We start from the raw sequence: 14508 nt of genomic DNA, 5'->3' as shown, positions 1-14508 counted from the left end.
TGTAGATGTAGGTGGGAGAAAGAGAGGATGGCAAACATCTCTCCCTTTTATCATGTCCTTTCTTCCCTCTTGGCTTTGCCTCCCTGCCCCCTTTCAGAGTCAGGTGAGCATTTCTGAATCTCTTCAAGCAAGGTTGAGCAATTCCCTGTTGTGGCCTCATGCAGGTGAGTCATTACATTCTAGCTCCCTTGTTGGACAATGGCTGCTGATGGGCTGTTTGACACCCTGCCTGGGCGTTGGTTACTTTCCTTGCTGTTGCCTCTGGGGAGCTAATATCTGGATGATTCCCCCAACTTACAGCATGTTTTAGTGACAACCATACAACACAATTCTCATATGCATTAATGATATACATATATGGATAGAGAACTGACTTTCAGCAGATCATAACCTTTCCCCTGATACCTTACAAGGCATGCGTTATATGTAAGACCAGGATTATATGAAAATGAGGAATATGGGTGTTACAACACACTCCCCCAAGGGATAGACTGTCACACCTCCCCCCTTAGTTTACTGCAAGAGGGTTAGTCACTGATTAGCTCAAAGGCAGTTTGTGTTATAGTTCTCTTGGCACCCAGCCATCAAGCAATGAGGCAGTGTGCCTCGGTTTCCCCATTCACACACAGCAAACCAGGTTTTTATGGTTTCTCTGCTGTGATAAGCTTTAAACCTGTTTACAGGTATTAATTGAAAAGTAGCATTATTGTAAGGTTTAACATCTGTGTCAAAATTCTTATCCCCAAAACTTAACATTAATACCAATTTTTTTATCTCAGATGGGCGTTTACAAGTATCTTTATGATACCACGCCATCTGTTCAGATAGTCTGGTGTGAGGTTAGTTTGTTCTTTACCCATGTAATCAGTCACTGGCTTTTCCTTCCCTCCAGTGTTCCCCTCTATGTGGGCTCTTAATTTAATCATGTTTCTGGAATTTTGGTGCCGCAGGATCTGGCAAGATAAGTGTTCAGAGGGATCCTGCACATTGGCTGGTCCTTTGGGGAGTGGTCTCCTAACCCCAGGAGTTTACATATGCAGAAAATCCAGCTCCCCTTTTGGGGTTACCCAGTGTTTCCCACTCCCAGCACTGGGTCCTTCCCTTCCCCCTAGAGGGCTGTGATCTGTGCTCTCTGGGCTAGGTGTGTTTACCCTTTGATCAGATGCACCTTTTTCCAGCAGCTTTCCCATAACTGCTCTGTGTCTCACCAGCCTTGGGGAAAACAACCCCCTCTGTCAGTTGGGCCATTTGCATTCTCACAAACTACCACCTGGCAATTTCCTGGTTCCAACTCCTCTGCTATGACAAGCGTTGGAGCTGCATCTTGATGTAAAGAGACACAGTTACTTTCCATAAACTTATCAGAAATAAGCTTTTGTGGGTGAATACCCACTTCCCGTCTGATGAGGTGTATATTCACCCACGAAAGCTTATGCTCCAATACATCTGTTAGTCTATAAGGTGCCACAGGATTCTTTGTTGCTTTTTTACATATCCAGACTAACACAGCTACCCCTCTGATACTTATCAGAAATAGCATCCTGAAAAATGGGACCTGGATTGGGGTACCCTCCGTCACCCCTTTCTCTGTCCCTGAGAAGTTATCTGTGTGACTGCTCCCCTCCAGGAGGTCAGGTACACAGTTCCTTCTCAAAACCCGGGTCACAGGCTGAGTGCCTGGGTGCACAGATGCTGACCCAGCCATCCTCCTAGTGTCCTGGGCCTCCTGCCCCAAGTGACTGGTGAGGAAACGTTCCTGTACCTGCACTATTCCTTCCCTAGTTTCCTCCTCTGGGCCCCTTCCTAAGACACATTTATCTGTGCTCCCTAGGGAGGGTTCTGTCTTTTGTTCAGCTGCAGAACTCTGGTTCAGCTGCAACCTGCTGGTAGTTAACAACCTGGACAGTCCTTCCTGAGGTGGTGTTGCCTCCATCTGCAGTGCAGGAGTTGGTCTCAACCACCCTCCCCCCTGGAAGCATGTGGCTTTCCCCAGCTGCAGAAGAATCAAGGAGACTCTCTCCCAGTTCCTGAGACCTTACCCTTTCCCTCTTGGATCCCAGCATAACACGCCCTCCTGCTGCAGGCAAATACTTCAACCTGAGCTACACGGAAAAAATCATTACCAAGGAGCAGGTCGACTAGGAGGTGTTCCATTACCCCCACAGTCAAAACATTTTCCAAACCTTCCCAAACCACATGGATTTTAGCTAGTGATATGAGGAATCTGCTTTCGCCCACCCCCACAATCTCTGCCATTTGGCCAGGCAACATACTGGCCTTTGGGACCACACTCTGCTTAACCAGAGAGATCTGGGCCCCTGTATCCCTCTGCCCCAAGTATTCCCTGCCATTAATTTGGACAGCCTTAACATGCTCCATATCTGGTTCTGCAGAGGCTAACCTTACAGAACCAATATGACAGGTTTCAATTGCTTGGAGGATTTCTGTGTCGAGGACAGCAGAACTAACATGAGCTATTGTTTGCCTGCTTCCTCCTAGCACAGGGCATTTATTCCTCAGGTGATCAGTGGAAAAACACTGATAACACCTTGTGGGCTCTTCTGCTTTTACAGGAGATTTGGGATAGGAATTACCAGTAGAGGAATGTTTTTGGATAAGAGAATGGTTAGGCTTCCAGCCTCCTTCTCTCTTCCTAGGGGCAAAATGGGATCCTCCCTTCCCACCAGTTTTAAACCCCCCTTTCTGTGGCCTGCCCTCAATAGACACCTGATTCTGTTCAAAGGCATCAGCTAAAAAAGCCATCTCCTCCAGACTTTACATCTTTGTCCCATAGACACTGCTTCACATCAGCCTTACCTATGCCCAGGAAATGCTCTTGAGCAACAAGATCCAACATTCCCTCAAAACTCGCCACCTCTTTACCCCTCACCCATTTTCCCAACAAATCTTTCACTGTGTTCACATATTCCCCATTACTCACACCAATATCCCTCTTGAGATTCCTAAATTTAACTCTATATGTTTAAGGGGTAAACTGAAGACTTCGCAAAACAGTATCTTTAAATTTACAATCGTCTAAAGCATCTTCAATCCATTGAATACATTTCGAGCTTTACCAGTTAATTTCGCAATCAGGGTAGGAACTCTCTCATCATCAGGGATTTCATATATTACATACAGCCTTTCAAAGGTAGTCAGATATTCAGCAATATTGTCCTCCTCACTGTATGTAGGACATAAGTGTTCCCACTGGTGGATTTTTGGAGTGATGGGAGTTATTGGGGTCGGGGCGTTCCGGTTCTGCTTCTCTAGCAGGTCCAGTTGGTGTTTTCACTCTCTCTCTCTCTTTCTTCCATGGCCCTTCTGTGAGCAGCCTCCTCTTCTTTGAACCTCACTTCTGCCTGCCACATTTGAAACTCGCAGTCCTTTTCCTTCTCTTCCACTTCCAGTCTGGCCAGCTCTAGTTTTGTAGCTGCCTCAATGGTACTCATTTTTCTGCTTTCTTGTGCTTATTTCCCTCACCCAAAATAAACAAACAGAAAATAACAAAACGGGTGACCTCCTCCTGACTGTTGTTAGCCACTGCATTTAAGACTCACTTAAAATCACAAATATCTGTGCTTAAAGTGTGACCTTCACTCAGAGTAACAAGCCGTACTGTGACAAAGTTCCTCCTCTATCTTGGTTGGTCCTGCGCTTATTGGCAGATTTTCTTGTCTCAGAGATTCACCATGTGGGTTGAGGAACAGCCCAGAGACCTTCCCCTCTGGAAGAACTCACAGTCCAGGTCAATTGGGAGGTTTGGGGGGAACCCAGGCCCACCCACCCTCTACTCTGGGTTCCAGCCTAGGGCCCTGTGGACTGCAGCTGTCTATAATGCCTCCTGTAACAGTTGCATGACAGCTACAACTCCCTGGGCTACTTCCCCATGGCCTCCTCCAAACACCTTCCTTAGTCTCACCACAGGACCTTCCTCCTGGTGTCTGATAATGCTTGTGCACCTCAGTCCTCCAGCAGCATAGCACACACTCTCAGCTCCTCACCACAAACTGCAGTGAGCTCCTTTTTAAAACCCAGGTGCCCTGATTAGCCTGCCTTAATTGATTCTAGCAGCTTCTTCTTAATTGGCTCCAGGTGTCCTAATTAGCCTGCCTGCCTTAACTGGTTCTAGCAGGTTCCTGATTACTCTAGTGCAGCTCCTGCTCTGGTCACTCAGGGAACAGAAAACTACTCATCCAGTGACCAGTATATTTGCCCTCTACCAGACTCCTGTACCCCACTGGTCTGGGTCTGTCACAGTACATACACCCTGCTCGCTGCGCCACTGTGATGTTCCCCTCTGGTGTTATCTGGACTGGTGATCTGCTAGGCCACTCCAATCCTTGACTATGGGGGGTGGGATAGCTCAATGGTTTGAGCATTGGCCTGCTAAACGCAGGGTTGTGAGTTCAATCCTTGAGGGGGCCACTTAGGGATCTAGGGCAAAATCGGTACTTGGTCCTGCTAGTGAAGGCAGGGGGCTGGACTTGATGACCTTTCAAGGTCCCTTCCAGTTCTAGGAGATAGGATATCTCCATTAATTATTTAATGGGAGCCAGCCTTACCCTGCTCTGCTGTGAGAACCCCCACTCCTGGGCTGGTCATGCACAGCCTCTGGCATGTAAGCTGCTCCTTGGATTGTGCAACCAAATGACACTAGCCAATATCTCCAGTCCCAGACACAACCCTAGGAACCTCCGTCTTGCAGTGTCCAGTTATGCCCACTGGATGCTGCAAGCTTATATGAGTTTGTCAATTTAACAAAGAAATTGATATGTACCAGGCTTGTTATCCCAAGGGGAGTCTCTGACACACTTCAAACCAAACGCGCTGCTTCAGGTAGAATAAACAAACACATTTATTAACTACAAAGATAGATTTTAAGTGATTATAAGTCAAAGCATAACAAGTCAGATTTGGTCACATGAAATAAAAGCAAAACGCATTCTAAGCTGATCGTAACACTTTCAATGTCCTTACAAACTTAGATGCTTCTCACCACAGGCCGTCTGGTTGCCCTTCAGTCAGGCTCTCCCCTTTGATCAGCGCTTCAGGTGCTTGCTGTGGTGTCTGTAGATGTAGTGGAAGAGAGAGAGAGAGCATGGCAAACATCTCTCCCTTTTATCATGTCCTTTCTTCCCTCTTGGCTTTGCCCCCCCACCCTCAGAGTCAGGTGAGCATTACTTAGGGCTTGTCTATACTTACATTTTATAGCGCTCTAACTTGCTGGCTCAGGGGGGTGAAAAATCACCCCCCTGGCACTCCCGTGGCAGCGCTTTGAAGTTTCTAGTGTAGACATAGGCTGAGTCTCTCCAAGCAAGGTTGAGCAATTCCCCTGTTGTGGCCTCATGCAGGTGAGTCATTGCATTGTAGTTCCCTTGCTGGACAACAGCTTCCACCCCACCATCAACCTCAGCCTGGACCAATCTACACGGGAGGTCCACTTCCTAGACACCACGGTACAAATAAGTGATGGTCACATTAACACCACCCTATACCGAAAACCCACCAACCGCTATGCCTACCTTCATGCCTCCAGCTTCCAACCTGGACACACCACACGATCCATCGTCTACAGCCAAGCGCTGAGGTACAACCGCATTTGCTCCAACCCCTCAGACAGAGACCAACACCTACAAGATCTTCACCAAGCATTCTCAAAATTGCGATACCCGCAGGAGGAAATAAGGAAACAAATCAACAGAGCCAGACATCTACCCAGAAGCCTCCTGCTACAAGACAAGCTCAAGAAAGAAACCAACAGAACTCCACTGGCCATCACCTACAGTCCTCAACTTAAACCTCTCCAACGCATCATCAGTGATCTACAACCCATCCTGGACAACGATCCCTCGCTTTCACAGACCTTGGGAGGCAGGCCAGTCCTCGCCCACAGACAACCCGCCAACCTTAAGCATATTCTCACCAGCAACCACGCACCGCACCATAACAACTCTAACTCAGGAACCAATCCATGCAACAAATCTCGATGCCAACTCTGCCCACATATCTACACCAGCAACACCATCACAGGACCTAACCAGATCAGCCACAACATCACCGGTTCATTCACCTGCACGTCCACCAATGTAATATACGCCATCATGTGCCAGCAATGCCCCTCTGCTATGTACCTCGGCCAAATTGGACAGTCACTACGTAAAAGGATAAATGGACACAAGTCAGATATTAGGAATGGCAATATACAAAAACCTGTAGGAGAACACTTCAACCTCCCTGGCCACACAATAGCAGATTTAAAGGTAGCCATCCTGCAGCAAAAAAACTTCAGGAAAGAGAAACTGCTGAGCTTCAGTTCATTTGCAGATTTGACACCATCAGCTCAGGATTAAACAAAGACTGAATGGCTAGCTAACTACAAAAGCAGTTTCTCCTCCCTTGGTGTTCACACCTCAACTGCTAGAAGAGGGCCTCATCCTCCCTGATTGAACTAACCTCGTTATCTCTAGACTGATTCTTGCCTACATATTTATACCTGCCTCTGGAAACTTCCACTACATGCATCTGATGAAGTGGGTATTCACCCACGAAAGCTTGTGCACCAATACGTCTGTTAGTCTATAAGGTGCCACAGGACTCTTTGTCGCTTTTTGCTGGACAATGGCTGTTGATGGTTGTTTGACACCCCGCCCAGGTGTTGGTTACTTTCTTTGCAGTTGCCTCTGGGAAGCTAATATCTGGCTGATTCCCCAACTTACAGCATGTTCTAGTGACAACCATACTACACAATTCTCATCTGCATGAATGATATACATATATGGATAGAGAACTGACTTTCAGCAGATCATAACTTTTCCCCTGATACCTTACAAGGCATGCTTTATACATAAGATCAGTATTATATGAAAATGAGGAATATGGGGGTGACAGCATGCTCCCCTAGGGGATAGAATGTCACAGTGGATTATTGTGACATTTTATGAACTGGCACATACCTTTTGCATTTGATCTTACAATTGGGGTTAAGTGTTTAGGTCCATTAAGCACAACAGACACTAGGGGCCTGTGCTGATACTGTGTGTGGAGGGAGCTCTCTGAAGGCCTTTGGGGAAGATCTTCTTCCCTGTGAGAGTTGGTTTTCCTATCAGGGACCATTCTGCCCCTGCGGATACAGGAGAGGAATCTCTCTAAGGGAGCAGGAGCCGTGGGGGCTCTGACTGCCTGGGAGCTGGGCAGCCTGTAGTTAGGAGCAAATGCAGAGACCCCTGCAGTCTCCTGTTCTCTCCCTGGATCTAGGTCTTTGAACACAGTCTGGGGGACAAGCTGTGGGTTAGGGGGTTTCTGACTCTGAATGCTCTGTCCCCCTCATGCAGCCATCCCTGACGATCTCCGAAGCCCCATCAGGATTGAGAGAGAGGAGCAGCGCAACTTGCATTTCTTCCCCCCGGAGTATGGCCGTAAGTTCGGATCCCCTCTGCAGTGGGAGGGCAGAGGGGTGGCATGGAGTAGTATTGGGGAGGGGCATGGGGCAGGTGTGTAGGGCGGAAAAGGGGGCCATGGGGCAGATTCATGGGGGAGGGGGAAATGGGGAAGGTGCAGGGGGCATGGTGATGCATGGGGCAGAGGGGGGTATGTGTATGTGTGTGGCATAGGGCAGGTGTGTATTGGGGTGTTCCTAGAAGTGGTGGTGGATTGGAACACCAGTCTGGTTTGGTTTTGCAGATGTAGCTGACGGGACAGCTGTGGACATTTTCTCCTTTGGAATGTGCGCCCTGGAGGTAGGAGCCAGGAAACCCCAGTACAGATCCCAGGAACTACCCAAAGGGTTGTCTCCCTTGGGGCTTGGAGCAGGGTGAATTCATTCCCCTGACCCTGCAGGAGCAAGGGGATCTCAGCTCAGCCAAGGAGCTCCCTGCCGAATGGAGTCTGGGTGCCCTCCACTTGCCCCTATGAGGGCAGCTCTAGGCCCTCTCTTCTCCGATGAAGGCTCTGCGGACCTGCCGTCCCCCATTGCTGTGACGGAGGCTCTGCTCCTGGGGTTACCATTTCTTGCTGTCCCGGCTACCCTCCTTGGGGAGCAATGGGAGAACTGGTCCCACCCACTTATGACTCCCCTTCCCAGAGTGAGATGCCTCCCTCAGCCATCTCTGTCCAGACTGAACCCGCCTCCTGCTGAGGCCCTGCCTGGCCCGAGGGCACGGCTGATACTGGTCTTACCCCTCAGGGCCTGTTACACACATGGGTGTGAGGTTTCCCTTGGCCAGTGGGAGAAGCTGCTCACAAGGGGGACTTGCATTGCTACCCTCCCCAGGGGATGTATCCAGGGAGTGGCTATCCACTGCTGCCTGTACTGGTGAGCTTGGGGCCTGAGGGAGCAGGGCTGCCAATCCCTCCCATTGCAGCCCCACCCTCTGACACCGGCCCCTCTGGGCAGGACCCACAAGCCAGCTTCAGGATCGAGTGCTTCATCCTCCCCACAATGGGGTGGAGAGAGGCCCTGGAGCCCTGAGTGGAAATAGTCTCGGGGGTAGCCGTGTTAGTCTGTATCCACAAAAACAACAAGGAGTCCGGTGGCACCTTAAAGACTAACAGATTTATTTGGGCATAAGCTTTCGTGGGTAAAAAACCACCTTCTTCAGATGCATGGAGTGAGACAGATGCAGACATAAATATACTGACTCATGAAGAGAAGGGAGTTACCCTATAAGTGGAGAACCAGTGTTGACAAGGCCAATTCAATCAGGGTGGATGTGGTCCACTCCCAATAATTGAGGAGGAGGTGTCAGCACCAAGAGAGGGAAAATTGCTTTTGTAGTGAGCCAGCCACTCCCGGTCCCTAGTCAATGAATTGTAGCTCTGCAATTTCTTTTTGAAGTCTGTTTTTGAAGTTTTGTGTTGAAGGGTGGCTATTTTAAAATCTGTTATTGAATGGCCAGGGAGATTGAAGTGTTCTCCTATTGGCTTTTGTATGTTACCATTCCTGATGTCTGATTTGTGTCCATTTATTCTTTTACGTAAAGACTGACCGGTTTGGCCAATGTATATGGCAGAGGGGCATTGCTGGCATATGATGACATATATCACATTAGTAGATGTGCAGTTGAATGAGCCCCTGGTGGTGTGGCTGGTGTGGTTGGGTCCACTGATGGTGTCGCTAGAATAGATATGAGGACAGAGTAGGCAACGGGGTTTGTTAAAGGGATTGGGTCCTGGGTTGGTGTTTCTGTGGTGTGGTGTATAGTTGCTGGTGAGTATTTGCTTCAGGTTGGGGGGTTGTCTGTAAGCGAGGACTGGCCTGCCTCCCAAGGTCTGTGAGAGTGAGGGATCGTTTTCCAGAATAGGTTGTAGATCATTGATGATGTGCTGGAGAGGTTTTAGCTGGGGACTGTATGTGATGGCCAGTGGTGTTCTGTTATTTTCCTTGTTGGGCCTGTTCTGTGTAGGTGACTTCTGGGTACCCGTCTCACTCTGTCAATCTTTTCCTCACTTCCCCAGGTGTGTATTGTAGTTTTAAGAATGGTGGATAAAGATCTTGTAGGTCTCGGTCTGAAGGATTGGAGCAAATTCAGTTGTATCTTAGGGCTTGGCTGTAGACAATGGATCATGTGATGTGTCCTGGATGGAAGCTGGAGGCATGTAGGTACGTATAGCGGTCAGCAGGTTTCCGGTATAGGGTGGTGTTTTTGTGACCATCGCTTATTTGCACTGTAGTGTCCAGGAAGTGGATCTCTTGTGTAGACTGGTCCAGGCTGAGGTTGATGGTGGGGTGGAAATTGTTGAAGTCCAGGTGGAATTCTTCAAGGGCCTCCTTCCCGTGGGTCCATACGATGAAGATGTCATCAATGTAGCACAAGTAGAGGAGGGGCACTAGGGGACGAGAGCTGAGAAAGCGTTGTTCTATGTCAGCCATAAAAATGTTGGCATACTGTGGGGCCATGCGGGTACCCATAGCAGTGCCACTGACTTGAAGGTATAAGTTGTCCCCAAATCTGAAGTGGTTGTGGGTGAGGACAAAGTCACAAAGCTCAGCCACCAGGCGTGCTGTGGCCTCATCAGGGATACTGTTCCTGACAGCTTGTAGTCCATCCTCATGTGGAATATTGGGGTAAAGCGCTTCTACATCCATGGTGGCCAGGATGGTGTTTTCAGGAAGAACACCAATGCATTGCAGTTTCCTCAGGAAGTCGGTGGTGTCTCGAAGATAGCCGGGAGTGCTGGTAGCGTAGGGTCTGAGGCGAGAGTCCAAATAGATAATCCTGCTGTCAGAGTGCCAATGCCTGAGATGATGGGGCGTCCAGGGTTTCCAGGTTTATGGGTCTTGGGTAGCAGATAGAATACCCCTGGTCGGGGCTATAGGGGTGTGTCTGTGTAGATTTGTTCCCGTGCTGTAGCAGGGAGTTTCGGGAGCAGATGGTGTAGTTTCTTTTGGTATTCCTGAGTGGGATCGGAGGACAGTGACCTGTAGAATGTGGTGTTGGAGAGTTGCCTGGCAGCCTCCTGGTCATTATGACTACAGCTTGTGTGGAGCTAGGGGGAACCCAGACGTCCGGCCTGAGAGACCGTCACTGGCCTGGCCTGACACCTGTTCCCGTCCCACCAGAGGGGCACCAGAGCAGCGTCCCCCGGCCCAGGGAATGTCTGAGTAGGAGCTCCCTAGTGAGAGCAGAGGGGCTGCGGCTTGGCCAGCCTGGCTGGGGCTCTGTGCAGTGGCGGGGGCTAAGCTCTGATCTCCCCTGCAGATGGCGGTGCTGGAGATCCAATCCAATGGGGACAGCCGAGTCACCGAGGAGGCGATTGCTCGGGCAAGGCACTCCTTGGATGATCCCAACATGCGGGTGAGCGAGGCGGGCCGAGCCCTGCCAGGAAACACCAAGGACATTGCAAAGAGGCCTAGCCACAATGCCCCACCTGCTGATGGGCTCAGGGCTCCCCCCAGTCACCTGTTATGGGGCTTGGGGCTCCCCCATCTCAATTTCCTTCTCAGGCTCTGCAGGGCTTCAGAATCCCCCCCACGCCCTCGCAGTCCTAATCTCCCTCTCGGGAACTACGGGGCTCCCAATCCCCACTCCACTCTCCTTCTCAGGGTCCATGGGGCTCCAGGTCCCCCCATTGGCCCAATCTCCCTCCAGCCCAACCCTCTGAATGGAGGGAGATTATATCTAGAGTCCCCAAGCTCTGTGGGGCAGGTCTGGAGGCTAGGAGAGAGATGCTGGAGACCAATTTGAGGCTGATAAGTAAGAGATTAAAGTCCAGGACCTGAAATGTTTCCAGTTCCACGCACAGGGCCATTAGACAGGCAGAACTACTGGGTCTCAATGTGCGGATGAGACATTGGTGCAAAGAGGAGAGTTTTAGGTTCATTAGGAACTGGGGAACGTTTTGGGAAAGGAGGAGCCTATATAGGAAGGATGGGCTCTACGTAAACCAAAATGGAACCAGATTGCTGGCACGTAAAATTAGAAAGTTTGTAGAGGATGTTTTAAATTAAGGACAGGAGGAAAGCTGGCAGGTGCAGAGGAGCATGCGGTTCGAGCAGAGAAATCTTTTAGGGATGAGTTTATCAAAGGGGAAACTCTGTATCCTAGTAAAGAGTATAGGAAAGAAGTTAGTAAAGTCCAGGAAGGAGCTAGTGAGGAACTGTCAAACATACAAGTGTCCCATTTAAATGTAACACATGAATATTGACAAAATATATAAATGCTAGAAGTCTAAATACTAAGATGGGTGAACTAAAGTGACTGACATTAAATGAGAATATTAATATAAAAGCCATTGCAGAAACTTGGTGGAATGAGGATAATCAATGGGAAATAAAATTGTAGGACTGGAAGGGACCTCGAGAGGTCTTCTAGTCCAGTCCCCCACACTCATGGCAGGATTAAGTATTATCTAGACCATCCCTGCAAGGTGTTTGTCTAACCTGCTTTTAAAAACCTCCCATGATGGAGATTCCATAACCTCCCTGGGCAATTTATTCCAATGCTTAACTACCCTGATAGGAAGTTTTTCCTAATGTTCAACCTAAACCACCCTTGCTGCAATTTAAGCCCACTGCTTCTTGTCCTATCCTCGGAGGATAAGGAGAACAATTTTTTCTTCCTCCTCCGTATACCAACCTTTTATGTACTTGAAAACTGTTATCATATCCCCTCTCGGTCTTCTCTTCTCCAGACTAAACAAACCCAATTTTTTCACTCATCCCTCATAGGTCATGTTTTCTAGCCCAGTGATCATTTTTGTTGCTCTTCTCTGTACTTTCTCCAATTTGGCCACAACTTTCCTGAAATGCGGTGCCCAGAACTGGACACAATACTCCAGCTGAGCGCGGTAATACCAGGGTACAAAATATACAGGAATGACAGAGTAGGTTGCGCTGGTGGAGGCATTGCACTATATGTGAAAGAAAGCATGGAGTCAAATTAGTAAAAATCTTTAATGACTCAAACTGTACCATAGAAATCTCTATGGATAGAAATTCCATGTTTGAATAATAAGAGTATAGCAGAAGGAATATACTACTGACCACGTGGCCAGGATGGTGAGGGTGATTGTGAAATGCTCAGGGAGATCAGAAAGGCTACCGAGGGAGAAAATGCAATAACAATAATAATAATAAACTACCCTCAAATTGATTGGGTACATGTCACCTCAGGATGGGAGGCAAAAATAAAATTTCTAGACAGCATAAATGACTACTTCTTGAAGCAGCTTGTCCTGGAACCCACAAGGGGAGAGGCAATTCTTGATTTAATCCTAAATAGATCAAAGATCTGGTCCAAGAAGTGAATGCAACTGAACTGCTTGGTAATAGCAACCATAACATAATTAAATTTAACATCCTTGGGGGGTGGAGGAAATGCCAAAGAAACCCACTACAGTAGCATTAACTTCAAAAAGGAGAACTACACAAAAATGAGGAGGCTAGTTACCTGGAAATTAAAAGGAAGAGTCACAAGGGTGAAACGCCTGCAAACTGCATGGAGATTATTTAAAACACATAATAGAAGCTCATACTAAATCTGTACCCCAAATAAAAACAGTAAAAGGACCAAAAAATGCCACCATAGCTAAACAGCAGAGTAAAAGAGGCAGTTAGAGGCAAAAAGTCATCCTTTAAAAATTGTAAGTCAAATCCTAGTGAGGAAAATAGAAAGGAGCAGAAACTCTGTCAAGTCAGGTATAATAAGGCAGGCCAAGAAAGAATTTGAAGAGCAACTAGTTAAGGACACAAAAACTAACAGCAATTTTTTTTTAAATACATCAGAAGCAGGAAGCCTGCCTAACAGTCAGTGGAGCCACTGGACAATTGAGGAGCCAAAGGGTGCGTCACGGACTCACAGATCGTGCCCACTCTTGGCCCCACGCGGTCCGTGGGGGGTGCCCCTTTTAGTGAGACAGCCCTTCTCGGGGGTCCACTCTCTCTCGGGGTCCGGCCCCTCCACCTCCTGGATCCGCACCTCTCTGAGCCTGCGCACGTCTGTCTCTGCCGTGGGCCCCCTCAGGGAGTACACTCGCTCTCGACCCCCGGGCCTCCACCCCCGAAGGGGTTGATGCAACCCTGTTCTCTAGACCAGAGTGACTCTCAGCCAGCATGAAACAGGAGGTTTTATTGAGAGTTGAACACAGCACAGGAAACTCTCTGACCCTCAGGCCTGGCCTCCCTCAGCCCAGCACATCCCAGTCTCTCTGCATCCAGGTGGGCTCTGCCTGCTTCCCCTCTCCAGCCCAGAGCCCCCCTGCTCGCCGCTGGGCATCTGAGATCCCCGGCCCCAGGCCCCACCTCTGTCCATTGTCTTCCCTCCAGGTAAACAGGGTCATAAACCGGGGCCTCCTCTCCTGCTTCTCCCTCTGGCTGGAACCGGCTGGTTAGGTCACTGGGTCCTCACTCTGCAGCCCATTGTCTGCCCACTGGCCAGAACCGTCTGCGTCTCCTCAGCTGGGCCTCCGGGTCACCAGGTCGCCAGGTCACCGGTCGCTGGGGTATCCATCCTCCCGGCCATTGGCTGGGTCCCCACGTCCTCTCTCCAGTCCTCTGCAAAACACACTCCCTCTCCCCTCACCTCATTAAACCAGTAACACCCAGGGAAACTGAGTCCCACCCCCTCCGCATGCAAACCATTGAAACTCCACAGAAAACAAGAAAACCCCCCACTTCGTCACAGGGTGCACTCAAAAAAGATAAGGCCACTGTGAAGAAGCTAAGTGAATTCTTTTCATTGGGCTTCACTACAGAGGATATGAGGGAGATCCCCACACCTGAGCCATTCTTTTTAGGTGGCCAGTCTGAGGAACTGTCCCAGATTGAGGTCTCAATAGAAGAGGTTTGGGAACAAATTGATTTATTATTGTTTAATTTATCATCATTAATTTATCATTACCAGGACCAGATGGTATTCACCCAACAGTTCTGAAGGAACTCTAATATGAAAATGCAGAACTTACTAACAGTGGTGTGTAACCTATCACTTAAATCAGCCTCTGTACCAGATGACTGGAGAGTAGCTAATGTAATGCCAATTTTTTAAAAAAGGCTCCTGGGAATGAGAG

The 14508-nt window shown here is 48.8% G+C and overlaps 2 protein-coding genes across 3 annotated transcripts in view; both read left to right on the top strand.

Annotated features, from left to right (window-relative positions):
• The window catches only part of NRBP2 (nuclear receptor binding protein 2), a 58110-nt gene that overhangs the window by 27821 nt on the left and 15781 nt on the right, over window positions 1–14508 (top strand). For both annotated transcript variants that reach the window (XM_054018261.1, XM_054018260.1), the window contains exons 8-10: window positions 7335–7418; window positions 7684–7739; window positions 10701–10796. In XM_054018261.1, coding sequence (XP_053874236.1) covers window positions 7335–7418; window positions 7684–7739; window positions 10701–10796 — 236 coding nt within the window. The remainder of the gene's footprint in view (window positions 1–7334; window positions 7419–7683; window positions 7740–10700; window positions 10797–14508) is intronic.
• LOC128831645 (uncharacterized) lies at window positions 108–7323 on the top strand. Its single transcript, XM_054018262.1, has 2 exons — window positions 108–164; window positions 3335–7323. The coding sequence occupies exon 2, from the start codon at window positions 5349–5351 to the stop codon at window positions 6351–6353; it is 1005 nt and encodes a 334-aa protein (XP_053874237.1). The 5' UTR covers window positions 108–164; window positions 3335–5348; the 3' UTR covers window positions 6354–7323.

The sequence above is a fragment of the Malaclemys terrapin genome, chromosome 2 (genome assembly GCF_027887155.1).
Source record: "Malaclemys terrapin pileata isolate rMalTer1 chromosome 2, rMalTer1.hap1, whole genome shotgun sequence".
In the NCBI taxonomy this organism is placed as follows: Eukaryota; Metazoa; Chordata; order Testudines; family Emydidae; genus Malaclemys; species Malaclemys terrapin.
Note: the sequence above shows the minus strand (reverse complement) of the source record. Positions and strands in the feature narration are given on the sequence as shown.